This window comes from Siphateles boraxobius, unplaced genomic scaffold (assembly GCF_051911475.1).
Source record: "Siphateles boraxobius isolate OS27281-9 unplaced genomic scaffold, OSU_SipBor_1 55, whole genome shotgun sequence".
NCBI classification, from domain to species: Eukaryota; Metazoa; Chordata; class Actinopteri; order Cypriniformes; family Leuciscidae; genus Siphateles; species Siphateles boraxobius.
In genome coordinates, this window is record NW_027509181.1 from 3,621,427 (window position 1) to 3,647,820 (window position 26,394).

The 26,394-nt window shown below is 37.2% G+C and overlaps 3 protein-coding genes across 12 annotated transcripts in view; 1 reads left to right on the plus strand and 2 right to left on the minus strand.

Moving 5' to 3' along the window:
* ppp1r16a (protein phosphatase 1, regulatory subunit 16A) overlaps window positions 1–5,489 on the minus strand; it is a 36,021-nt gene extending 30,532 nt beyond the window's left edge. For all 3 annotated transcript variants that reach the window (XM_077205888.1, XM_077205889.1, XM_077205886.1), the window contains exon 1: window positions 5,285–5,489. The gene's annotated coding sequence lies outside the window, so the exon portion shown is untranslated. The remainder of the gene's footprint in view (window positions 1–5,284) is intronic.
* A 6,913-nt stretch (window positions 5,490–12,402) lies between these two features.
* foxh1 (forkhead box H1) lies at window positions 12,403–17,420 on the plus strand. Of its 2 annotated transcripts, none has more exons than XM_077205859.1 (4): window positions 12,403–12,443; window positions 13,825–14,263; window positions 15,691–15,795; window positions 15,873–17,420. In XM_077205859.1, exons 2-4 carry the CDS (start codon window positions 13,898–13,900, stop codon window positions 16,818–16,820), a joined length of 1,419 nt encoding a protein of 472 aa, XP_077061974.1. In that variant the 5' UTR covers window positions 12,403–12,443; window positions 13,825–13,897; the 3' UTR covers window positions 16,821–17,420. The 2 variants fall into 2 exon arrangements, with proteins under 2 accessions (XP_077061974.1, XP_077061973.1); XM_077205858.1 differs by having other exon boundaries at window positions 12,406–12,443; window positions 13,781–14,263.
* Window positions 17,421–22,396: 4,976 nt separating this feature from the next.
* oplah (5-oxoprolinase, ATP-hydrolysing) overlaps window positions 22,397–26,394 on the minus strand; it is a 104,294-nt gene continuing 100,296 nt past the window's right edge. For all 7 annotated transcript variants that reach the window (XM_077205872.1, XM_077205867.1, XM_077205869.1 and 4 more), the window contains exons 25-28: window positions 25,767–25,924; window positions 25,517–25,677; window positions 23,681–23,778; window positions 22,397–22,615 (exon numbers count right to left, since the gene is read on the minus strand). In XM_077205872.1, the coding sequence (XP_077061987.1) occupies window positions 22,499–22,615; window positions 23,681–23,778; window positions 25,517–25,677; window positions 25,767–25,924 (534 nt within the window). In that variant the 3' untranslated portion in view covers window positions 22,397–22,498. The remainder of the gene's footprint in view (window positions 22,616–23,680; window positions 23,779–25,516; window positions 25,678–25,766; window positions 25,925–26,394) is intronic.

The following is a 26,394-nucleotide window of genomic DNA, read 5'->3' on the forward strand; positions in this document are numbered from 1 at the left end:
TGTGATCATTTGTTCAAGATTCTTTGGCATTCATAGGTCAATTATTATCAAAAAACATATTGAACTTTGAAATCAGCAACGCTTTTTCTGCACTAATAATGACTTGTGTGTAGGCTATACAGACATGTGTGTAAGGTGTGAATCTGAGATGGTAAAAGTTGGTGCTGATAACAGCCAGACAAAACTACAACAGACGCATAATTTGAAGCAAAACATAATCTGTTAAATCTACGTCGTATCATATATTTCCATTATTTATCCTCGGCTAGGTTATACACTTATTTCACCCAGCCGATATTTTGAAATCGAAAGCGAGGCTCCGGTGTGAAGAACCCTGGAAGTAAAGATAAACAACAATGCCTTGGACTACCAACCTGAAGCTGCTGCCGCGATTTAAACTATTGGATGCTAATATTCAATATAGGATGAGTATATAGTTCGTTCCTGCTGCTTTTTTTACTTTCTGAATTATATATAATAAAAAAATGTATTTATAAATTAATTTCACTGTATATAGTCTAAAATATGAAAGACATGTATGTACAGTTTTAGAATAAGTCATTTCTACATTAAACACAACAATACACCATCGCATTCGCGATCTCCTGTGATTAAAGGCGACACTTCCGGATTTCTTCCCACCTGAGCCTCGCTTTCGATTTCAAAATAACGGCTGCGTGAAAAAAGCGTATAGTATGTCCTACACATACTGTAAGGCCAACTTAATTCTAAAAAACAGAGATTCTAATTATTGGACAAAAACTTACTCACATACTAACCTAGAATACTGTCTAACACTTGATGGCTGCTCTGTCAAGTCTTCGTCTTCAGTTAGGAACCTGGGTGTGCTCTTTAAAACCAATCTTTCATTTGAAAGTCACGTGTCTAGTATCTGTAAAACCGCATTTTTCCATCTTAAAAGTATATCTAAATTACGTCATATGCTCTTAATGACAAATGCAGAACAGTTAGTTCATCCGTTCATGACATCGAGGCTAGATTGTTGTAATGATCTTATGGGTGGTTTCCCTGCACTCTTAATACATAAACTACAGCTGGTCCAAAACGCAGCAGCTAGAGTTCTTACCAGAACCAGGAAGTATGACCATATTAGCCCGGTTCTGTCAACACTGCATTGGCTCCCTATTAAACATCATATAAATTTTACAATATTGCTGATTACTTACAAACCACTAAATGGTTTAGCTCCCCAATACTTGAGCGAGCTCTTAACGCATTATAGTCCTTCACGTCTATTGAGATCTCAAAGTTCCAGCCAGTTGATAATACCTAGAATATCAAAATCAACTGCTGGCGGTAGATCCTTTTCCTATTTAGCACCAAAACTTTGGAACAGTCTTCCTAACATTGTCCGGGAAGCAGACACACTCTGTCAGTTCAAATCTAGAATAAAAACACATCTCTGTGGCTTAGCATACACATAACACATTATAGACTTCTATAATTCAATGTTAGGCTGCATAGATTAGGTCAGCTGGAACCGGGAACACTTCCCATAAATCCTGATGTACTTGTTACATCATTAGAAGGATGGCGTCTACGCTAATATTAGTCACTCTGTTTATTTCGAGATTTACCGCAGTCCACCGGATCCAGGCCGTATCCAGATCTGATGAAGGACCTGCGCCTGGACACGACGACAACGCAGTCCTGAAGTGTCAACTAGTCTCTCCACTGTGAAGGTCTCCTGCCCTTCCCTTTACCTCTGTACAGATAAAACGTTGTCGGGATAATTCTGGTTCACGTGGCTACACGGAAGCGATAAAAAATTCTGTATTATAAGTTTTTCGAGGCTTGTACCTTGGAACCCATTTCATGGTTTGCATTCTCGAGCCACCAGGAACTGTTTTGTGCGAATGATGGGCCGGGATCGCATTATGAGTTTTCTGTTAGAACGGTGTCGTGTAAGCGGCCCCTAAGTTAATAACTAATGAACGTTGTGACGGAAGTGAATCAATCAAAACTAACCTTAGCTAGACAATAACTTTATTCTAGAGCTGCTGTAAAGCCAAAACAATCTCTGTTACTTTAATTTCCTATTATCACTGTAAAGCTGCTTTGAAACAATCTATATTGTTAAAAGCACTATATAAATGAAGATGACTTGACTTGATACATGAATTTTCATTACAATTCATCTGCTTTCCATCAAATTTTGCTCTCTGGTTGTTTTATGTAGTGGAAACTTGTAATGCAAGTAATCAAAAGGATAAGAAAATGAACTAATCTAAAACTTATAACAGTATGTCCTTTTAACATCTATAAAAAGTTATCTCTGATAACTACAGAAATATTTTTTTCTTTAACTTTGTCTTTATCACCCTTAAAATATTTCACTCACTTCAAGGGGATGACTTAACAAGGCTCCTCTAGAAAAAGCATTTTTACAGGTGAAGTTGCCCTAATTTAAAACATTTTCAGAGGTTGTATTGTTGTAAGTGTTAAAAAAATAATAAAATAAAGCACAGTAAGTATGCACGTGATAAGCCAGCTCCTTTTTAGCCCAGTTTTAATACAAGAGTAAACTGCCAAGAAAAGAGATTCATTATTCATAGGCACTAAGCAGATTTAGAGGCAGAACAGCGAAAGCAAAAAGTTCTCCTAATCCAAATGTTCTGGACAGGATCAGCCCAGCAGTATAAAGACTCATTCACAGCAAGAGCCAAACGAAAAGCATGTCACATGCTTTAATACCAGACACTTGCCATCTGACCACACAGATCTCCTTTACCGTGATAGCGTGATACAGGAATATCACAGTTTAATGACAATAACAGAAGTGCACCTAAGTAATAATAGTACAGCTGTTGTAATTAAAACAATATTTCTAGATTAGTATAGAACAAATATTCCAAATTCTTTGTTCTTTCTTACTGCTTTTACTTATTTTTGCTAATCAACCGAAAGTGTTATGTCATCCATGATTTTTAATCTCTTGATCTCTTTAAATAGTTTGATCTGCCTGCTAAAAATACAAACATTTCAACATGAAACTGAATTAAAAAACATTTTGAGATGACTCAATACCAACGATTTGAGGTCAAGTGACAATGCAGCACATTGTTTGAAATGTTTATCATTGCATGCATCACATTGACACATACTATTCGTTTTAAAAACATCAGGAAGTAGTATACACTATATAGTACGTACAGTAAATATTTTGAAGAATTCAATGTCAAACACAGCCTGTGACTTTATTGAGAACATTATTATGAAAACACCCATACAGCATATATCTTCAATAGCTAAAGAAATATTCTGGGTTCAGTGCAAGCTCAATCGACAGAACTTTTGACATATTGTCATGTTGATTGCCACAAAAATTTGTACATCCATTATTTTCTTTTTATATTAAGTTATAGTAAGGCACTTAAAATAGTGAATGGGATTTTCAACTCTCTCGGCATAACAACATAACCAAAACAATTCTGGCTGTAAAAATGCTGATTTAAACAGTTTTACAGATCATATTTGAACAGATGAATTAATGTACTGCAGGTGTATTTATAACAGAATGCTGTTCTGTTAACATGGGCATGGGAAAAATGCACTGAAGTGCAAACTGAGTATGTGTGAAACAGGCGTAAGGATGGCCCATTGATCTCTCACATCCATTTTTTATGTCCCACCTCTGTTCCTGACTGAATATGTCCAAGTGCTTCTCATTTCAACTCTGACCTGTTGTAATGCCCTGTTGGACAGCCTTCAAGGTGCCTCTGTAGATGATCCAGAACACAGCATCATGTCTGATCTATCAGAGAGGGAGCAGCACCTGGTGTTTCTTTTGCAACCAGGTACAAAGGCACTTTCCAAGAATAGCTGCTCAAAGGTTCATTGTACAGCAAGATAATGACTCAAAACAGATTGGACAGTATCCGAACTGCCTTAGAAGAGAAGGTTTCCAGACTTACTCCTGGGCTGATTTGGGACGAACTGGACAATATGTCTGGGAACTTCTACAATATAGGCCTATATGCAGCTGTGTGTGGCTGCGTGTGAGCAGACCGAAAACCTCTTGAATCTTATTCAAAATGCTTGTCTTGGGCTTGGAAAGATGTGAATGCAACCAAAGTCTGTTGTATCTTAAGGGTCTGTAAACAGAAAAGATGTCAAGGAAAGAATACTGATAGGGAAACATGGCGGGCACTAGAGTTGCACAATTAATCGTTAAAAGGTTGGAATCTCGATTCAAACTCCCACACGATCTTATATGACAATAATTCGACTGTCTATTAATTATTTTGACAAGTACGATCACAGCCAACATTGACTCAGAGAGAAGTTGTTTCAAATAGGCATTTAACAGCTTCAATCAATGATTTCAATCATGGCACTAACCCGAAGACAAGCACATATTGATGAATAGAATACATTGCTGTATAAAATGTCTGCTAAATGAGTAAAGGCAAGATCATTTTAGATTTCTTGTCATATAGGAGACCTAATATAAACCTTAAACATAAACCTTACATTGACAAATCCTTTCAACACAAACATTGATGAATCAACGTTACTCATGGTAGTGCTGTTATAATATCTAGATTAGTTTACTGACTCGGGGTTCACATTGTCATGGAAAACCCATTTCTAATATTGCAGGTTACAGGCCCAAAAACAAAAATGGAAATAAAATAAATCCTTTCAAAAAAAAAAAAACATGGAATTTCCAACTGAAATGTGGTATATTTGTTCTGGTTAAGCTAAGCTGAAAAAAATGTGATTGGCACAGTGTACAGATAGGCTATGCTATTCCAAGTATTCACATAGAATGTTTCCTTTCAGAAGATGACTGTTTGTTGGGGCAGTAATTCGCCTCCCTTCTTTTTCTTGCTTAAAACACATTCATTACACAAAGTATTTAAAAACTAATTTAAATATTCTTATCAAATTTCATTATGAATCGAAGTGAACCGTTATGAATTTGCAATAACTGCTTATGAATTTATACCATGTCAAAAACGTGTTAATACGAAGGAACATGTTAAAAAAAACATTTTTCGAAATATTCTATTTCCTGTTTACTAGCATAATGCTAACCTGTCTGAAGACCAGAGTTCATTCCAACTTCATCCCTCATACGAAAATAAAAACGATACAAGAATACTTGAACATATCATTGTATTGAATCAGTCATCCAGTAATAAAGCCATTTTACCGTTCATTTAATGTGTGTGTTAGTTTCAGTGGCCTGTGAACGCACCTGAATACACATACACCTGTCATTTGACCACCTTGTCATGTCACAACGCTTCTGTCTCACCTGTTGCTTCAGCTGAACTCAATCGGTAAATTCATGTCCATCTGATCACGTTTAAGTCCTTTACGTCAGGTTTTGGGGTAAATAAAATAAAACATGACACTCCATAACAGCCGTTGCGCCCTTCGGTCCGTCTAGTCTACTCGCTCACCGCATCCCGACAGTCGGCGCTACGCTACACTAACACACAAACACACACACACACACACACACACACACACACACACACACACACACACACACACACACACACACACAGGGAGTTTGCACAGAAACGGGAATGTGCTGGCAAAAGGCTTTAAGATTTTAAGAAATGGGAGGGTTGGTCTGAATAATAATTATTCTATCGTTTCGATATTTTTAATTAAATTTCTGTAACGTTACCAGTTTTATTGTTCAAGTGTAACTTGTCCAGATCTCCGATGTTGCAATAGACGGCGTTATTCCGTGATACATGTTACTTTTTTCAGCGCAGGTCAAGTTGAACCAATCACATTCGTTGTGATTGTCAAATAGCGATTTTTGTTTAAATATTTTATAGAGATCGCTGGGCAGAATTTCATTTATGTCGGACAGCAATCTTCTGTATTCACAGTGTTTTAACAAATGTAATTTTTTTTTTTTAATTCTCACGTCCTGAGATGTGTAGGCTATGCTCTCATTGGGAATATCTTTTGAGCCGTCAAGCGCCCCCTGCTTGTTTATTAAAGGGACATTTCTCCCAAAAATGAAACTTTTGTCATCACTTACTCACTCAAGTTGTTCCAAACCTGTATTCTTTTTCTTACTATGGAAATCAATTAGGCCTACCTTCAACTGTCTGGTTAGCTACATTCTTTAATATTATTTTGTGTTCAACAAAAGAAATAAACTCCTACAGGGTTGGAACAACTAAAGGTGAGTAAAAATTACAGAATTTTGGAGATACTATTGGAATTTTCAATTTTGGGTGAAATAGCCTTTGTTTGCGATGTGTTAAGGGGGCGTTACCGTAAAAAAACATGACTGAAGAGAACAGGGAGAAATATCGTTTTGTGTCGTTGTAAATAGCCTTCGCCTGAAGACATTTTACTGTAGCAACTTGGGGTTGCAAAAGCATCCTCCATTGCCAACATGATGCTCAAAGATCTTGTGATATTTCTCCAATTTTGAGATCTTTAAGGAAAAGAATGACCATTGTCTGCAAGAGACATCCTATAGTGTCATCACTTTTAATATGAAGTCTGTATAACCTACTGTAGCAGTTGCAACCATACAAATTCAACAAAATGCTCAAAGATATAATATTTAGTCAATTTAAAGACCCGTAGAAAGCTTATAAATACATAGAAAACTTGATTACCTCCGTATAACAGCACACCTAATATTTACTGGCAATTTGGAATAGGACCCATGTTAATCACATGCAAAAGGATTGTGTTATAGTCATGCATTATGGTGACTTGTAATTGTAGAAATGGACTGTTTCTTATTCCTATACCTTACTATTGGCACACCTTATAGGAAGCCAATTTACTGGCCGTTTGAGTGTTTTCTTGTGAAGCAAAAAGTCGAGCTTCTTCATGCTCAGCACGAGCTAAACCACAGGTTCAAACTATTATAACTGAGTGTCTCAGGATAGCCACTAAATTAAAGTAATGATACTAAAGAATTAAATGGCTTTATAGTGCATGACAGATAAGAAAAGACTTGTAATGGTGGCACCAGCAGGGAGCAGAACGACAACCACTGCCTCTTGTGCACAAAATCCATCAAACTTGGGAACATGGTGCTAAATTACTTACAGGTCACCTGACTCTGGATAAAGTTTTTAGATTTAATTGGATTTTGTGCACATTTACTCTCTGCAATGCATTTAAAATCAACCCTCAATACACGACTCTCTTAAAAATAAAGGTTCATTATTGGCATCAATGGTTTCACCTTTGACATCCAACCTTTCCTTTGCACAAAACGTTTTTCATAAAAAATGTTTAGATTATTCAAATGTAATATGGTTCTTTTAAGAACTGTTCCTTGAAAGGTTATTTGGAGAACACAAATGGTTTCTATATGACATCGCTGTGAAAACCTATTTTGGTTTTTAAGAGTGCAGGACTTGGGCTTATTGTAGGTTTCAGTGAAGTTTTAGTCTATTGATCTCTCAGAAATATACAAAACCGTAATTATTTGAGATTGTTGTTTCCCGTTTTTCAAAGGGTAGAAGACTTTGTATTTTATATGTAGCCTATTTTGTATTTTTTTATCGGTTATGTAGCTACACAGTGTTGCGTTTTATTTTACCATAACATTATTTTGTGTCTTCATGTGTGTAACCCGTTTTTTAAATTATCTTTGCTGGGTAACTTGCTCTCTCTTTATTTTATCCATACACTTAGCTTGAAACACCCATTTTGTTGAACATTAAATCCTCATGTGATTTTCCATTTTAGAGCTTGTTTTATTATCAATATATTTTACCATAACAAAGTGACTTCCATAGCTCAAATTTGTTGACAAAGCAGTCTTACATGAATTTAATGACATATCCACTGTTTTTCAATGCAAAATAAAGCTATTTTCTATGAATTTGTGAGTCTTCCGATTCATTAGCCACGCTTTAGGGAAATAACTTATGACTGGTTCACACGTAACAATTTTAAAATTGTCGGGCGGTTTTCCAAACCTGAGAGACCCCACACACGGCGATAAAAAATCACGGGTCTAACAGTTTTGGTCCTACAGTGTGTGGTGCACAGCCACACAGCAAAATCAACACGAACACACAAACCGATTTGACTCCCGAGCATTCCCAGGTCAGACGGAAAATCTTGCAAAATCCCTCGAGATCAAACGTGACTTCAGAGTAAACAATCATGGCGGATGAAGAGGGTGCAGTGGCGATAGTTTGTTTTTAACCGGAAAAAAACGTCATCAAAAGAAAAGGCGATGGTCAAAGAAGTCGATACAACGCGAGAATGGACGGTTGTTTTGATTTTGTTTCCCGGTGCTTCCTCTGCGCCTTGTCACCTCGCTTTCTGATTGGATACACGCCACAGTCCACAGGCTGCGTGCTCGTTTGTCCCCGGAGGGCACAAAAACGAGGAGAAATCGGGCCAAAAAAATCCAACATGTTGGATATCCCCGATTTGAGATCGGAGCAGTCCCTACGTCCTTCCGAGCAGACGAGAGCACTCTATACACACCACACACGGCAGGAATATCTGATCAGATTATTTTACGATAATCGGAGCATACCTAAAATTTGTCGGAAGGGGTAAATCGGGGCCAAAATCGGCCTAATTAACCTGCCGTGTGAACCAGGCTTGAGAATGCGACCTGTTCGGTGCATGTCTCTTTAAATGATAATGAGCAACTGCTCAGCCCCCCCCCCTCTCTTCCATGGGGTGTCGACCTTTACAGTCTATGGTGTCGACACAAGACACATATGCCCCCGGTTACACAAGGGGTTAATCCATCCGCTTGAGTCTGTGATGATTTTACCTGCTCTCTTCCTCACTCTGGAAGAGTACAGGTCCTGGAGGTTTGGCAGGGGGGCACCAATAATCCTCTCCGCAGTCCGGACTGTCCGTTGTAGTCTCCTGATGTCTGATTTGGTAGCTGAACCAAACCAGACAGTGATGGAAGTGCATAAGACAGACTCAATGACGGCTGAGTAGAACTGAATCAGCAGCTCCTGTGGCAAGTTGAACTTCCTCAGCTGGCGAAGGAAGTACAGTCTCTGATGGGCTTTTTTCACAATGGAGTCAATGTGATTATCCCACTTCAGGTCCTGAGAGATGATAGTGCCCAGGAACCTGAATGACTCCACTGCTTCCACAGTGCTGTTCATGATGGTGAGTGGGGGGAGTGCTGGGCTGTTCCTCCTGAAGTCCACGATCATCTCCACTGTTTTGAGCGTGTTCAGCTCAAGGTTGTTATAACTGCACCAGATAGTGAGCTGTTCAACCTCCAGTCTGTAAGCAGACTCGTCACCGTTTCGGATGAGACCGATGACAATGGTGTCGTCGGCAAATTTCAGCAGCTTGACAGTGGGGTCTTTAGAAGTGCAGTCATTAGTGTACAGGGAGAAGAGCAGTGGGGAGAGAACGCACCCTTGGGGTGCGCCAGTGCTGGTGGTGAGAGACCTGGATGTGTGTTTCCCCAGTCTCACTCGCTGCTGCCGGTCAGTCAGGAAGCTGGAGATCCACTGACAGATCGAGGATGGTATGGAGGCTGGGTCAGTTTGGCTGTGAGAAGATCAGGCATGATGGTATTGAAGGCCAAACTGAAGTCCACAAAGAGGATCCTTGCATAAGTCCCAGGTCTGTCGAGATGTTGCAGGATATAATGCAGTCCCATGTTGACTGTATCATCCACAGACCTGTTTGCGCTGTAAGCAAACTGAAAGGGATCCAGCAGGGGTCCAGTGATGTCCTTCAGGTGGGCCAATACCAGTCTTTCAAACGACTTCATGACCACAGACATGAGAGCGACAGGTCTGTAGTCATTAAGTCCAGTGATTTTGGGATTGTAGCTGACTATCAACTGCTGTTAGCATTCCATTGACTTCCATTCATTTTGGCGTCACTTTGACACCGAATAACTTTACATCTTAGGCGTCCAAAGACTCTGTTTGTCCATTATTTATTTCTAAAGAAACACGACAATGTATAAAAGACTCCATTACTTTGTATCTTACGTTATGGCCCCCGTAGAAGCCGTTTTTGTAAAAATAGGCTAACGATTGTGTCATAACCACGCGACTTTATGTCGCACAATACAGATATTACCGTATAAACATGAGGAGAAGCTCGCCAGCAATCTTTTACTGTCTAAAGTCAGCCCATGGTATAGATAGAGTCCATAAAAGCTTGAATATCATTTTACATAACTTCTTAATATTATGCATTAACTTAATATGGCGTACTGGCGTTACATTTAAAATATAAATAAACATTAAGCAAAATGACACAATAATTCATCAGAATACTTACCAAAAGTTGCTCCAGGTCACGCTTCGCCATCTCTGCAAGATTAAGTGATTCAGATTTGTCTTGGCACAGCTACTAAAAGATTTACAACTGTCAGTCAGGTTGCTCATGTCACATCTATGTCGTCAAGCTCAGTTTGAGCCTGCGCAGTATGCTTGGCTATCAGGAAGTGAGTGCTTCTATTGGGCTTCAATTCTTTTGTTGAAATCAAGGGGGTCGCTGTGTCCATTTATTTTACTGTCTATGTGTTTACACGAAGAGAAGAGCGAGACGTTTGATCCTCTGTATGTGTATGTTGTATATTGTTCTTTTTCTTGTTATGCAATAAGAAAAAAATAATTTTTTAAACGTTTAAAGTTTAAACGTTTAAACCAGTTTTTATCACAGAAAACGATTATTTCTAAAAACTCCGGCCAAAGTGGAGATTTCTGGGGGAAGATTAGTTTCTCTAAATACCCGGCTATGTGCAAATGGCAACCTGCCTTGGTGGACAGTATGCCTATACAAATACGGGAAATATGCTAATACAGGACAGTCCGTCGTGGGCGAAGCATGGGCAATATGACATCATACTCCCCAGAAAATCCAAACAGCTTGATTATTGAGAGTGTTTAGACTTTTTGAGAATTAAAAAAAAGGAGTGAATGAATTTTTTTCATTGTATGGTGGTTGTGTCCACACACTGCAAAGACACATTTATACGCAAACACCATATAAAAGTGAATTTTGCATCCAATGACCCCTTTAGGGAATCCAGAGCAAATCAAATGCCAATATGACATAGATTCTTGCACATGCAATTTCCAACTAATTTACCTAAATACCCATTACAAATAAGAAAATAGATTCTTGGTGAAAATGTTAACAGATTAAAGATTAGAATGCTTCTCTGAAGTACAGATCTGACCCTATTATAATTTTTATTTAGATTGAGTTAGCACATGAACAGCCCTCACAGCAGGCAGGTTACACACGGCTTATCTGTTTATTAACTCGCAGAGCTCGTAAAAGGGTCATCATGACCACTAGACAGCAATAACTGCTGAATAATAGCGGAACATTGGGTCATATAAACCAGAATCAGGCAAAAGTGAAATGAAAAAAGTGAAATGAAATGAAGCTTCGGGTTCTAAATAATGTTGAAATGAAAGTAGGAAAAATATTTAAGGGGAAAGATTAAAATGGAAATCTCCATCTGAGATCACTAACCTCATCTCAAGTGTTTAATCTGGTGACCCCTGAAATGACCTCACAGCTTCTTCTGATCTTTTCCAGGGGGACGCAGGAAATAGAGTCCTCTGCTTTTCTTTACATGGCTGAAGTGAAGACAGTTCCGCTTTACTGAGTACAAGAAGGTGTAGCCTATATTCCTCCTCATGAGTATTTTATTATGTAGCTAAGTATTTGGCGAATCAACATGCTGCCACTTCTGTTACTTAGGCCTACATCTCAAATTTACTTACTAACTCGTGGTAACCATGTGTGCCATTTTTTTCATTTGCTAGTTATGAATTAATTCAAGAAACAACGTTTCTTAAAGTTGTGCAGCTATAAATGCAAAACATCCCATATTTTTTTCACAAGCTGAATTGTTTTTCATATCTTTCCCCACACAAGAATGTTATAGAAAATGCTGCTTGCGTTATAGTGCACAAATCTAGACTATAAGAGAGATTATATTTAAAATAGCATGTACTTTCCATCAGCATGATCTATTATACCACCTTTTGCACTGTTTTACACCAGTGAGGAACCAGAACTGATTTCATACAACAGAAGAACTCAATCTAAACAGTGTAGGCTACAGATCCTGGTTAAAATAAAATATCAAAAGCTATGTACAAATTAGTTTCTGTAATTTCGATTATTTCTGTCATAGCTTATTGTATTTGTTTTGTTCTTATTTATTAAATGTTCAATAAAAACTCTTTAGTGCCAGGACTTGTGAATAATTGTCTATTTTATTGTTTAAATATTCAGTTCATAAGCACGTTAGTAAGTAAGTAAATAAGTAAATATGAAGGGTAAAAATATTTTGCAGCGAATATTTGGTTTGGACAGGTTCGTAGTAAATGACGGGTTGTTTGTCCAATCAGCGTTGAGCGTTCGTTTGATTAGAGCGTCACGTCATCATTACTCAAACGAACTGCAGCAGTTTCTTCTCAAACAGTCAGAAAGCGCGTGATCAGGTAAGACACGCGTTCATTCATCTCGGTCAACAGCAATATCAGCTTTTAACATCATTTAAAATGTTTATTTGTTATAGTTCAAACAAATGTGTAAGGTAAAGTTGAAAATAAACCAAGCATATATCCTAATGTGAAATAAATGAATCGCGTCTGAGTTAACATTGTTGACAGAAAATTCCCTTAAAAACACGTAACGTTAGGGCTATACCATTTGTTCCGTTATATTTCAACCAAAAAAAAAAAAAGTCCAGGTCACATGTTGTTGCCTGCTACTAATTTGGAACCAGTGAATTAAGAGATGTGCATATGAAAGACGAGTATCCCAATAAACGTGCTACAATAGTAGTCAGTATGTTGTCAATCTGTTTTCAAGGTGATTATCAGACTCTCTGTGTGATACATTTAGGTCTCATCCCACTATTGTGTTTTTGAACCCCCGGGACGGAAGAGAATCTCTCTAATCCAACTTGTTTTCTCTGTCTTGCTGAGATACGAGAGTCCCACTTTAAACCCAACCCAATCCCCCAAAAGCCCTTTCTTTTGGCCTGTGGAAATTCACATCAACATTTCGATCTTTAATCCGGCTAACAATTTTTTAAGCAATAACCATCAGATGCTTGTTTTGATAGCCTATGTGAATGCTTGCCTATAAAGTAGGCCTATAGTTTGCAGTTATTTCCTGATTGTGGATTGGGTGTTAATCTGTTTGGCTGTTTCCATTCTTTCATATTATTCACACCTCTTAATATCTGACAGACAGCATGGGAATGTGTTTTTCCTCAACAATAATATTTAGGTTTTTTTTTTGTTGTTGCTTTTGTTGGCAGTTCATTTCAGTAGCTTTTGTGATGTGCTGGCAATGGATTTTAAAAGCATAATAGTAGTAATTTAGAGTCATAATCGCACATTGGATGTTGTAGATGGCATATAAAATGCGCTTATAAAATATTTCACGAAACTATTGTTGTAGGCCTATAGGAGTATAGCATGTCACAGTCATGGTATGTCAGATACTCAAAAATCTGAAATCTTTATTTGGATCTCACTAGTTAGTTGAGCTGGTGCACTACTCCTGCTGTGATATTCGTGTCAACAGTAGAAGCTCACTAGTATTTAGGCAATTCCACCCAGCACAATCGCCTACAAGGACCAAGTTCGAGATTTTGTTATTCTTATTAGCATGATTTGTGGAGAAAGGTCTACACATGTAGGACATATCATGGATAGGCCACTTAAGATGTCTTTCAGGTAATCTGAGCGCTGATTTTGATCGTGTTCTCCCCCTCCTCCCCCGCGGTGATCGCGCATCGCGCCTCATTCTCACTCCCATTACGCAGCGGGATTGACATGAAACTGTGAATTGTTTGCTGCTCAAATATAGTTGACCTGGAGCCAGCAGTCTGAGGGGCTGAGGAGCGACCATCCCTGCCTCCCTCCTCCCCCTCTACATCAGCATGACAAAGCACTGGGGGGGTCCGGGCTTGTTGGCACCACCCGTGATCATTGTAGGAGCAGGAGCCCAACGCGACCCTCACCTTGACGGCAAAACCAGCTATTCCTCTTCAAACTCCAGCTGTCATTGCTCCACAAACCCACTGCTGGAGTTCGTCGGCCGACTGGATAAGTCCACAGGGATGGCGCAGGACTCCTGTTATAGAGGCAAACCGTCGGATCGGAGCGCATGGGAACTGCAGGATGGAAACTCCAGTGGAGGAAAGAAGAAGAACTATCAGCGTTATCCCAAACCACCGTACTCATACCTTGCTATGATTGCCATGGTCATCCAAAACTCTCCGGAGAAGAAGCTCACTCTATCAGAGGTTGGTCACTTTCACATGAGCGCAACTTTTTTTTGTGGTCAAAATCCAACAGGGAATAGGCTACAAATTAAGTTTCATAATCACAGTTAATTGCAAAAAAAGACGCACAAACAATTCTCGACCAGAAACTGTAATTTCACAATTGATTACAAAGAAACGGCACATTGATTTAAACATGACATTTTTGAAGTAGCTAGCCTAGAAATATTTTCTTGTAAAGTAGCCTACGCCCAATAATTTACCTTTTTATTACAACTTCAAAAAATATATTTTTTACAATGTTATATTTTATCATGTTTTGTCATCAATTCTTTTCTAATTTAAGAGTTTTCAGCGTTTCAGCTGAAACTTATTATCCTTTCAAGTACTAGCCAAAGCCGTACCGCAACGTGTAGGCTATTTCAATTTAAGTTGTGAGGCAGCAGAATTACTTTTTCATTTAGTGTAAGATCTTATTAGAATCTTTTAGATTTAAGGTTCCAAATGAATATGAGTTCTATTAGTTTTATAGGTAACTTAACAATTTTATTCAGAGGAATTAGCTGAAAATTAATATAAAACTTATCCTAATTGTACCATCACAACACTGGCGTTTATTTCCATAAAGAAACAACATTAAGTTTGTTACGTGAGTTTTATTTTATTGTTATTTATTTTATAGTTGTATTGCCTCGTAATCTGTCTCGTGTCTGGATCTCGATGGGGTTTGTGTTGTGAATAGTGAAAGCAGAGGGCGATACTCTATCATGCTGATATCTGTGGCTGGAATCACACTGTGCCACAATTACTACGCGATTGTTTCGAAATGTCGCAATGTGTAAGAATCCACGATCGGGATTAACAATGCGCTGACTATTCAAGAGTGACTCCTGTGAATTTCTGTTGATGAATTGAGGTAGAACCTGCAGGTAATTGGACTCGAAATTTCCTTTGATTAAAATAGCATAAAGATCCTGTATTTGGTCATTTAGGCAAAAACATTATTATATTATATATAATATTATATTATAGCCTATTATATTATTTTTTTATTATCCAATTTAAATGGTAAATTCGGGATACTATTAAGTGTGCGTTTGTACATGTATAAAATGTCACCCTACAGAAAATAACACTTTTTAAAATGTGATTTAATTGATGTGTGTGTATATGTGTATGTGTATACACACACACACACACACACACACACACACACACACACACACACACACACACACACACACACACACACACATATATATATATATATATATATATATATATAATTATATTTTTATATATATATATATTTTTTTCAGGAAGTTAACATTTATGTATTTTTAGTTAAATAGTAATCAGCTGTCTGTTTTCAATCGGTGCAGTTTAGAAGCTGTGGCCAATAATGATATGTTTGAAATAACTATCTATAAATTGTCTTCATGGAACAGATTCTGAAGGAGATCAGCACTCTCTTTCCATTCTTCAAGGGAAATTACAAAGGCTGGAGGGACTCGGTCCGACACAACCTGTCCTCTTACGACTGCTTTGTGAAGGTATGTGTTTGACTTCGTAACTGATAAATTACGTTATATGTTAGTCTGACGTTGGTGCCCTCTCCTCCTCTCTCTAGGTTCTGAAGGATCCTGGTAAACCCCAAGGTAAAGGTAACTTTTGGACTGTAGAAGTGAACAGAATTCCCCTGGAGCTGCTGAAAAGACAAAATACGGCAGTGTCCCGTCAGGATGAAACCATCTTTGCTCAGGACCTGGCCCCGTACATCTTTCAAGGTTACGCTCCGTCGAACAAGTCCAAACCTCTGCCCGCTGACCTCTCATTACCCCCTGTTCCCACCCGTCACAGCCCGCCCCCATCAGAGGACCCCTATCGTCCCAAACTGGACTCTACATTTGCCATAGATTCTCTCCTGCATAGCCTCAGGCCAGCCAGTTCAGCTGGGGAGGGGATTCGAGAGAGGGAATGTTGGGGTGTTGGACCCCCTCCACACACTCGCTCTGCCACTCCACCTCGCCCTTGTAACGCCTTGTACAACTGCAGTTCGTCGGCTAGCTCCGTCAGTCCCGCGTCAGATTTGTCCGACGAGGACTGGAGAGGGGTGACGCTTGTCGGGAAAAGGTCAAGTGATCGAGGATCGACTTCAGATGGATACAGTGACTCCTGCCCCCCGCCAAACAAAAGCTCCAAGCGTGGCATAACTCCTCCGTGGGAGCTGCCGACCTCCTACGCCAAATACACCCCCCCTAATGCGGTAGCCCCTCCTAGCATGCGCTTTAACGGAAACCCGTTTATTCCACTGAGTGGGATTCCGTTCTACAGTTACGGTGGTGCGCACGTCACATCATCACACTTGATTGGTCACACTTATTGGCCCATTCTACCAAGTGGGCCGGTTTCCATTCAAGCGCCTCCCCTTCTCATGGACTTGGACAGCATGCTGCAATCTGTTCCTCCCAATAAGAGTGTGTTTGATGCGCTTGGCTCCAACAATCAGACTTCTCACCCAACTCCAAACCAGTATGCCCTTCAAAACGGACCTTCCCTTTGCAAATATTCTCTTTAAACTGTCTATCTCATAATAGTCCTGGAAAAACTTCCCATCTTTGGCACTGGCCAGGTTTACACACACAGATTTGCAAGCATTAATGCTGCTCAACACAAAATACTCGATCTGTGAATTGTCTCAGGGAATTCTTTGAGAATATCTCTCTGTATTTCTGAACTGTTACTGGATTTAAGACAGGCCGATATTGACCAAAGATTCTACCCGACCAATGTTGACACTGTTCGCCCACTCATGTGACTTTCTTTGACACAATTACTACCTCAGATTTTAATGTCAGTGGAGAGACTGGTACATTTAGCTGCTCTTGTTTCCTGAATGGACCCTTGTAGTGTTTGGGGATAATGCAATACTTCACATGATCAATTGAATGTTGTCTGTTTTTACAAGCCTAAAAATATTGTGTGTGGCTGCTTATCTTCCTACGAATCAACTATGAAATATTGTGCTGGACATTTGTAGGGATTAGGGATGTTTGTGTGTGAATGTGTACTTTTGAATCTGTAAGGAACCTGCAATGTTTACATAAAGGATGGCTTTTCTGCCATGAATGTGTCACTTTTTATATGTTGCAGAGTAAACATGCATTTTTTTTTTAAATCTTGACTTTTGTATGGCTTTTCTGACCTGTTTCTGTTCCCACAATGAGTGTGTTTAGAACTTTCATTTCACCCCCCTCTCCACTTGGTAAAAGTCCAATCTCAGGCTCTGATAACAACTGTGGAGGCTTGACAGATCTGATAAGATCCAGTCTTGCGCGTTTTTTTTCTGGCATGCATTCACTTTGAAGAACTGTAATTAGAGCCATTTTTTATCAGTCTACTGTGTCTCTAAGCCTTATCACAACTCTGTGTCCCTGTGGAGTATAGGTGCTGTAACTATTTTTTCTAATAATCTGGTCATCAAATGAATGTTTGTCACCTTTTGATCATGCATGTCTGCATAAAACGGTTCATAAGCTCATATTGAATTTGATGAGTAATTGAATGTAAGGGTCATTTAACTGGTGGTCTGTGGTTGTCCCTCTGTCTGGTGCACGTCACCTCACCACCTCCTGCTGTTTTTTTCTGTCCTGTCCTCCCTCAAATCACTCATTCACACCCCCAACACTTCCACTCTCATACAGGTCCATTTCTTTAGAATGGACCTAGTACGAGGATTTGTGGCTGATTAATTGGCTCCACTGAAGAGTTTTAGTCTTTCTTTATTGTATTATTATTGTCATGGTAGCAGTCAGACTGTATATTGTGCTTAAAGTGTGTCCCTTTTAGGTGGAATCCCATGGAAACATGTCCAGAAGCCTCCCGTATAGCTTTATAGATTTCATCTTAAACAAATGGTTTCGGTTTGCAAGGGAAAGTGGTAAAAAGGTTTATTTTTATTTTTAAATGTCAATTACAAAGCTTGAGACATTCTCACAGCAAATACATGTTTGTTACTGTTGTTTTGCTTTTGTATTTAGTCAAATGTTCGGTTCTTTGATCACGTGTTGTTACTGTCTGACAGTCACATCATAACTTTGTGGTTTGAGAAGGCCTGCAAATCGCTTTTACTTGAACCCAGTGATGAAATTGACAGGAATTAAAAAAATTAAGAATTAATAATTCAAATGCAACCTGATTTGACTTATTTTCTTGGTATTTTTAAAACAATATTCTGTATTTCAAAAGTATTGTGCCACTCACAAAGAAAAATGCAGTGGAGTATTAAAAAACTATATTGAAAACCACAGTAAATAAAAAGGCTCAATCAACACTGAACCTCATTTTAAACTAAGTTTGTTTTGCTCAGCGAACACACTTCCTTTAATTCAGAAACTTCACCCACTATCCACATTGTGGAGACAAAATCGGCACAAACACTATCTGCCTGAGACCAAAATAAGAATGAACAAATCAAATTTAAATACAATCACAACCAATTAACCAAATCGTAAAATTTCTAATATTGCTTTGAACATAAGGAACATAGAAAATAGAATTGGTGGAACTATTGCTTTGAAACGTACAATTATGAAAATAGAAAAATGAAATGAAAAAAAATTGTGAGAAAAGGCATATTAAAAAACATACTTTTTAAGGGTCAGGATCAAAATATCACAGTCTATATAATCCTTTTAAATGTCTTTTTAAAAATCCTTCATGATGTTATCCATAAACAGCCTATGTATTTCCATATAGCTGCGTTATACTGGCATTACCAAAATAAAAGAAAAATACAAAATTGCACAAGAAATGTGTGGCAGAAATTATATTCTCGAACAAAGGACCTTTGTAAGCACATTTTGAAATTCCGATGCTTTTACATAATGTTTTAATGATTAATTAATCAAATATCTAGCCTATAATAAAATGCACCGAAATCCGTCATCTCGCAGAAATAACAATAGCTATATGCTAGCCTACTATATATATATATATATATATATATTTTTTTTTTAATTGAATTTTAATAATAACAAAACAGTTTACACACAAGAGTACATATAACCATACATGTCAGGGGTAGAGAAGAAATGAAAAAAATAAAATAATAAAAAAGAAAAATAAATAAAATAAATAAATAAAAAATAATAAATAGGTTACTGAAAGACTTTTTACAAAAACAGCTTGTACTTGTCAAATAGCTGTTTAGTTTTCATAGCTTTCAGGTTTTTACTTTTGGCAATAGTTTCTAAATATATCCTAACATCAATTTTAAAATGTTCAAAATTTGGTATTTTTCCATTCCATTTGACCTTATGAATATAGTAACGGGAAATTATAACAATTAAATCAAAAATAAACAAAATGGTTTTTTCACCCTCAAATGAGAAACATTTTAACATTACATCAATTTCTTCAAAGTTAACAGGAGTCATAACTTTACTTTGCAAGTAACTACTAAGTTCTTTCCAAAACATTTGGGTCTTGGGACATTCCCAAAATAAATGCTTAATAGTCTCAGGGTGGTTTTACAAAAAGCACAAATATCTTCAATGTTCACTTTAAAACATTGTACCAGAAGTGATTTAACTGGGTAAATTCGATGGAAAATTTTATATGAAACCTCTTTTACTTTGTTTGTAATGCAGTACTTGTGAGGTGTCATCCAAACTTTACTCCACTCAATATGGCTAGCCTACTATACCGTGCGTAGCGTATAGCCCATCTCAATCTGCATTTTATTTTCTAATGCATATAGGCTATTGAATATCCAGACAAGTGATAATACAAGGAAAATATGTAGCCTAATACGAACTGTAGTCTAAATGTCGCTTAAACTTAAAAGATCTGTCCATCCATTATCCACACCCCTTGTTATAGGCTCGGTCGCGTACCGTAGAGATAGGGCCTAGGGTTTGAGATTGAAACATTTCGTTTTCAACAAAACACACAATCTACAGAAAACAATCAAGTAGCCTACATTTTTTCTTTTCTTTTTTTTTTTAAATTTGAACAAACATGCAACCAATTAACAAACAAAAAATAGGCTAGGCTACATTACCGCTAAATGGCCACAGAGGCCACACAGATTGGTAGCTTAGCATTAAAGCATGAGCAGCTTCAAATTAAGAAAATAAACCATGTTAAACATATTAGGCCTATATTATGCCAATGATCATATGTTTTGAAGATAAATTATTCATGCTTTCTGTCCAATTAGCCTGCTTTTAGATTGCCTTAGTTTTGAACTTTTGTAAATAATAGGAAATCAAATCACATTTAAAAAAAACGTCAACCAATGAATCTATTAGCTATAAGTGGAGGCATTTAAGTGAGTTAATGGTTTAAATAAAACCAATAATAGCTAATAAAAAACATGTTAAAAAAGTAACCAAAACACAACACATAATTCGAAATGGTAAAACGCTTATGAAAAATCAATAGGGAAAATTCCTTCATTTTAGTAATGTGCCCCATTTTTACAAACTTTATAGTGTAAAGAGGTTTAGAAGTAAAAAAGAAAAAGACAACTAAATTGAACATAGTCTATTGGTCATGAGCCACAGCCAAGCCGTATTTGTGGTAAAAAAGCCCATCTATGTTGGGGAAAAAGGCACAATAATAAACATGATAACAAATAGCTTTCTGACTTTTCCATTAGTTGATATGCATGGTTAGATTCAGATGGTAAATAAATATAATATATTAAGTTGGGTGTCCACCTTAGAGATAATCACCATATTCATAATGAAACCATCATATTCAAAAATATATTAACCATATCATATAATAAAACTCAGTAATAAATAAAAATCAAAAATAAATCTATATTAAAGTATTATGGGATCTCCTTCAATGCTTATATAATCTTTACTTTTTAAAATGATTTTGTTTCTGTATTTTTAAAATACATGTTTATTATAGCCTATATTTTAATGACAGTATTTATAGAACAAAAATGAATTATTTTATTTACCAAAATAAACAGAAAATAGTACAAACTTTGCTAAAGTGATTGTTTTGAACAAGTATTAACTTGAACTAAAATAATATAGTTTAATAATGTCTAAGTATTGTATCAATAGCCTGTGTGCCTTTTACCCCGTGATCCATAGGCCTACCCCGTTTATAAGATTTTTTAAACTAAATTATACCCTTTTATGATTTATTTTTACACAAAATTTGTTGCTCCATCAATGTTCAATACAAACATACATTTTTAAACTCAACCTTTCGTTCCAATGACATCATCAGTCAAACAGAAAAAGACAAATTTAAAACCTAACTAACCGATCACTGCGTTTCTTGACCACATCGTGTCATTCAAATATTACAACGTAGGCTATAGAAGGCATTGAGAAAAGTGTTTCAAAAGCAGCACATATAAAAGAATATGCATTTACAGTTTAATGGAATGTAAGTCGCTTTTTGATCTAGACTAGCCTTATTTATGAATAAACTTGGAAATGTAGCGCGAATAATTTCTCAACGTTACGTTTTACAGAACTAAATAGGCGTATTAAGTTGATATTTTTGTCACTCCTGGACGGTGTAAGCTTTTGTAAATATTCCAGCAAATTGCAAAATATTTTTGAAGATTTACAACCTTTTGGTTTTCCTTATGCAATTCCCCAACTTTTAGCCTATATTGTATCCTTATGCATTTATTTGTAAGGCTATAACCTTATAAAGCTTGTTAGCCTTCTTAATTAGCCTATATATATTTGTCCATCTATTAGTTTATGCACGAATATGTAGGCCTATATGTAGGCTATGTAGCTAAAATGCTTGCTAGCGCATATAGCAGTTTCTTTTTAATAAAAATCCGATGTTTGTGCTGGAAATGGCATACGCACATTATAAGGCAACATTTAATTTAATCAAGAAATCAAATAAGAAGAAAAAAGAAGAAAACAATCTCTCAGCGTCTCAGACCATAAACAGGTTAACACCTCTTGCCGGTGCATACAAAATATCACTCATAAGCTTACTGTAATTTCATTATCGATGATTCTAATCCAGTGCATGCTAATAGCTGAAATAGCCTACACTGATTATTGATTTTCTCATCACTTTATATACCCTACTGTACATTAAGTAGCCTATAACCAATCTTTGTAAAACACTGTAGCAGAATATAAAAAAATACACTTTATAAGAGGTTGCATTAGACTTTATTTCAGATTTCTTGAAAAATAGTTTTAAATGTTCCAATGCTTTGTTCACTAAAATGCGTGAATCAATGAGGTCTTCTTAAACTGTGACCTGTGGCTCATGCAGGCAACGACGTTTAGATGGAATGGTTTCTCCATCCTGTTCATCCACACCTCCATATCCACCTCCTCCAGGGGTGAACAGACTGAACATGTCCTGTCAGAAATGCCACAGGTTACACAAGTACATTTTATTTAAATATCCATCCATCCATCCATCCATCCATCCATCCATCCATCCATCTATCCATCCATCCCTCTATCTATCAACATTTTTAAGGCTTTGTTAAATTAACATTCAAAGTCTGTCGAGTTACAAATGACCGCATTTTAATTTATTTTAACTTCCTTGCAGTAAAAATTGAGGTAACAAACAGGATGCATTTCAATTTTCCAAATGGCAATTCTGCATCCTGAAATTCAGGAACTGAATTGGAATTCAAATGGCATCCTCACTTCAGTTCTGAATGGGAAAATGCCTGGGAAATTATTTAGAAGTGACCACTGTTTATGCCCTTCTCTAACAGGATTCAGTTTCTCACTTTTGTTTTAAGCACCCCCCCCCCACCCCCCCCACACACACACCCACCCACACATGTCTCCTCTTATTGCTTGTTTTCTATGCTATATCTATGCTTCCTTTCCCTTTGTTCTCTGCCAGTGTGTTCTGTCCTTCTTGCTGTTCATCCGCCTGTTTTTTCTTATCTAGTTCAGTTCATTTATTTGGTTTTGTTTTCTTTTTATCGCACATATTTTTTCTCTGCCTGGTTGTGTTGTGGTTCCCTGGTTCCTCTCCAGAATTCACTGGTCTCAGACTGCTCTCTCGCTGCTGACCATTTGGACTGTTCCTGGTGCTGGATTTTGGATTTCCCTGGGTTACCGTTCGCCTCTCTGGACTGCTTTCTGCCATGAACACCTGCCTGTTTCCGATCGTGAGTTGGGATGCCCCAGTTGGTTCCGTTTGCTCCTCGCCTGACTATCCTGCATGTCTGACATTGATTCTCACCTCACGATTGGGATTTGATTGCCCTGGACTCTGACCAATCTCTTCTCCACTCTTCTGATCAGGTCTGGAGCCGTGTGGCTTGGACTATCTTTATTATTGTTTCAATAAATTGAAGTTAAGCATTTTTCTGCTTTTGGGTTCTCCCTCAGATCATCACATTATTGATTTGGAGGTATTTAGAAGTATACAAAAACACACACACACAGTTTGTCTTACCCCAGGATCGAGGCTGATGGTATTCTTGGCCCCTAAATTTAAGACTCTGCCGTCCGTTCTATGTAACAAATTCAGCCCTGGTGCTCCATTTTTACCTCCTAGACAAGCCAAAATATGTGTATATAGCAGTAAGCACATAGATGAAAGCATATATATATTAGTGCTGTCAAAATTAAAGCGTTAACACATGTGATTATTTTTTTTTCAGTTTAATGCGTTACATTTTTTTTTTTACTTTAACGCAGCATCCGTTTTTTCCCCATCATCTCTTGGCTAGTGTTACATTATATGATCCCGCTCTTATTCATGCAAATGCTTTTAAACCATTCACATAAGAAACAAAAAAGAACTCCGTGCAGTACTGGCATGCTGTCTGTGAATCTCCTGTCTGTGACACACACACACTCGTGCACACAGAAAGCCACTTCAGCCAGCGCTTGAACAGACAAAAACACAAAATTATGCCAAAATGCCCATTTTGTTGAGTATCCTCTCAAGCACAGTCTTAAATGAGTTACATTAATTCTTAAATTAACGTAAAGATTTGCGAGAAAATGGGATGTGTGTGAGATCCATGTCATATGTGGCAGCTCTTAAAGTGACAGCAGCCTAATAAACCTGCTTCTGTCTGTCATTAAAGAAGTAGTTCACTTTAAAATGAAAATTACCCCATGATTTACTCACCCTCAAGCCATAGGTGTATATGACTTTCTTCTTTCAGACGGACACAATTGGAGTAATATAAATAAATGTCCTGGCTCTTAAGCTAGTTATTTAACTTTATAAAGTTTTAAATATGAATATTTTTCTTACACAAACTCATCGTTTTGCTTCAGAAGGTCTTTATTCGTTAAGGATGGATGGATGGATGGATGGACTTTTTTGAGCTTCAATCTGTTGGTTGCAATCCACTGCCATTATCAAGCTAAAGCTCATTATCAAGGACATTTATTAATATAACTACGATTGTATTTGTCTGTAGAAGAAAGTCATATACACCTAGGATGGCTTGAGGGTGAGTAAATCATGGGCTAATTTTCATTTTAAAGTGAACTACTACTTTAAGGATAATTAAAGAACAAAAAAAATCACTCACTGCTCTTGACTGAATAACTTTTGTAGCTTTAATAAGGATTAATCTGTATTTAATTTATAATTTATGCAGTGAAGACGGATACTTTAACAGTTTAATAACTATTCAATTTCTGTATATATCATACCGGTTAGACCTACCTGAAAATCTTAAAACACTGTTTACAAGGTTACATGGGTCAAAAATTACAAAAACAATAACTTTTTGTGCATTTTGACAGGGCAAGTCAAAATGTGAACCGGCAAAAAAACTGAGCCCTGATATATTGAAGGGCATTTATTATAATGGGTTTATGTGAAGATTGTTTTAATCTCACTTAAATTAAAAGTTGTTGTATATTTTAAAGCTTAATAAATGTTAAAATGTATAGCTCTCAATTATACTGTAATGCCGAATGGCTATAATTGAGAAAAAATCTATTACATAGAGAAATCAATATTGCTATCGGTGATGCATTCCTTCATAAAAAGATGTCATTAAACAAATATAATAAAGGCTACTGTCTTTATTTTGTTTCTACATTACATTAATTTGGAGTTTAAATTTGAAATAATTAAAATAGAAAAATATACTAAAACCTTTAATGTTAGGTGTGATTAATCGCGATTAATTACAGAAAAATGTGCTGCTAATTAGTCATTTTTTAATCGATTGACAGCACTAATATATATATATATATATATATATATATATATATATATATATACACACACACACACACACATAAATGCAGAAGAAGCTACCATGTAGGCCGTAGGGTCGTGTAGAGCGCCTCTCCGTCAATACTGACAGAACCACTGGACTACGAAATCGAAGTTTCCGGATAACACCATCACCGCCATGGTACAGACCTTTCCCTCCAGAACCGGTCCGGAGAGAAAACTGCTCAAGAATCACTGGATACCTGAGACGGCGACATCAACTCGACTTCAAATATCTCTTTCACGTTATGAATGAATGTAATGTTTCTACAACGCTGTTAAACACTCAGACCTGCTCTCCAGGATCTCAGGGTCAGTGATGCGAGTGTTGGTCATGTGACTGTGAACGCCCCCACGCCCATTCCAGCTTGGCCCCGCCCCCGCACCACCGGCAACCGTCTCATAGTAACCGCTTTTCTCAGAGCCGAACGACACGTTGTTCATGCAACCCTTAAAAGAGAATATGAGAGAAAGCACAAAGTGGGATCATAAATGGCATCTTAATTGACTCAAAAGGAGCTGCCACAGATCCCTTTTGCTTACACAAACACAAAACGTTGTACATAGTACATAATATCTTTCTTTAAAGTTGTATGCCATGATTTTTTGCCTCAGCACTTCTATGCATACAACCAAATAATAATTAGGCTTGTCGCCACACCAAATTGTTTTAAAACTCACCAAAACCTTACATGTTTCATAATTCTCAATATTACCACTTAATAAATTCAACAATTATTTAATGAATATATAATTAATAACAAATTATACAATTACTAAAAAAATATATCCAACCTTACCTGAATATTCAGTACACTCATGTGAAGTGTTATGTACTCCTTGATTGTAAAATAATCAAAAATGTTAACTATATTGTCCAGCGATATATTAAAAGTTGGTTATATAGTATGTCTTACTTC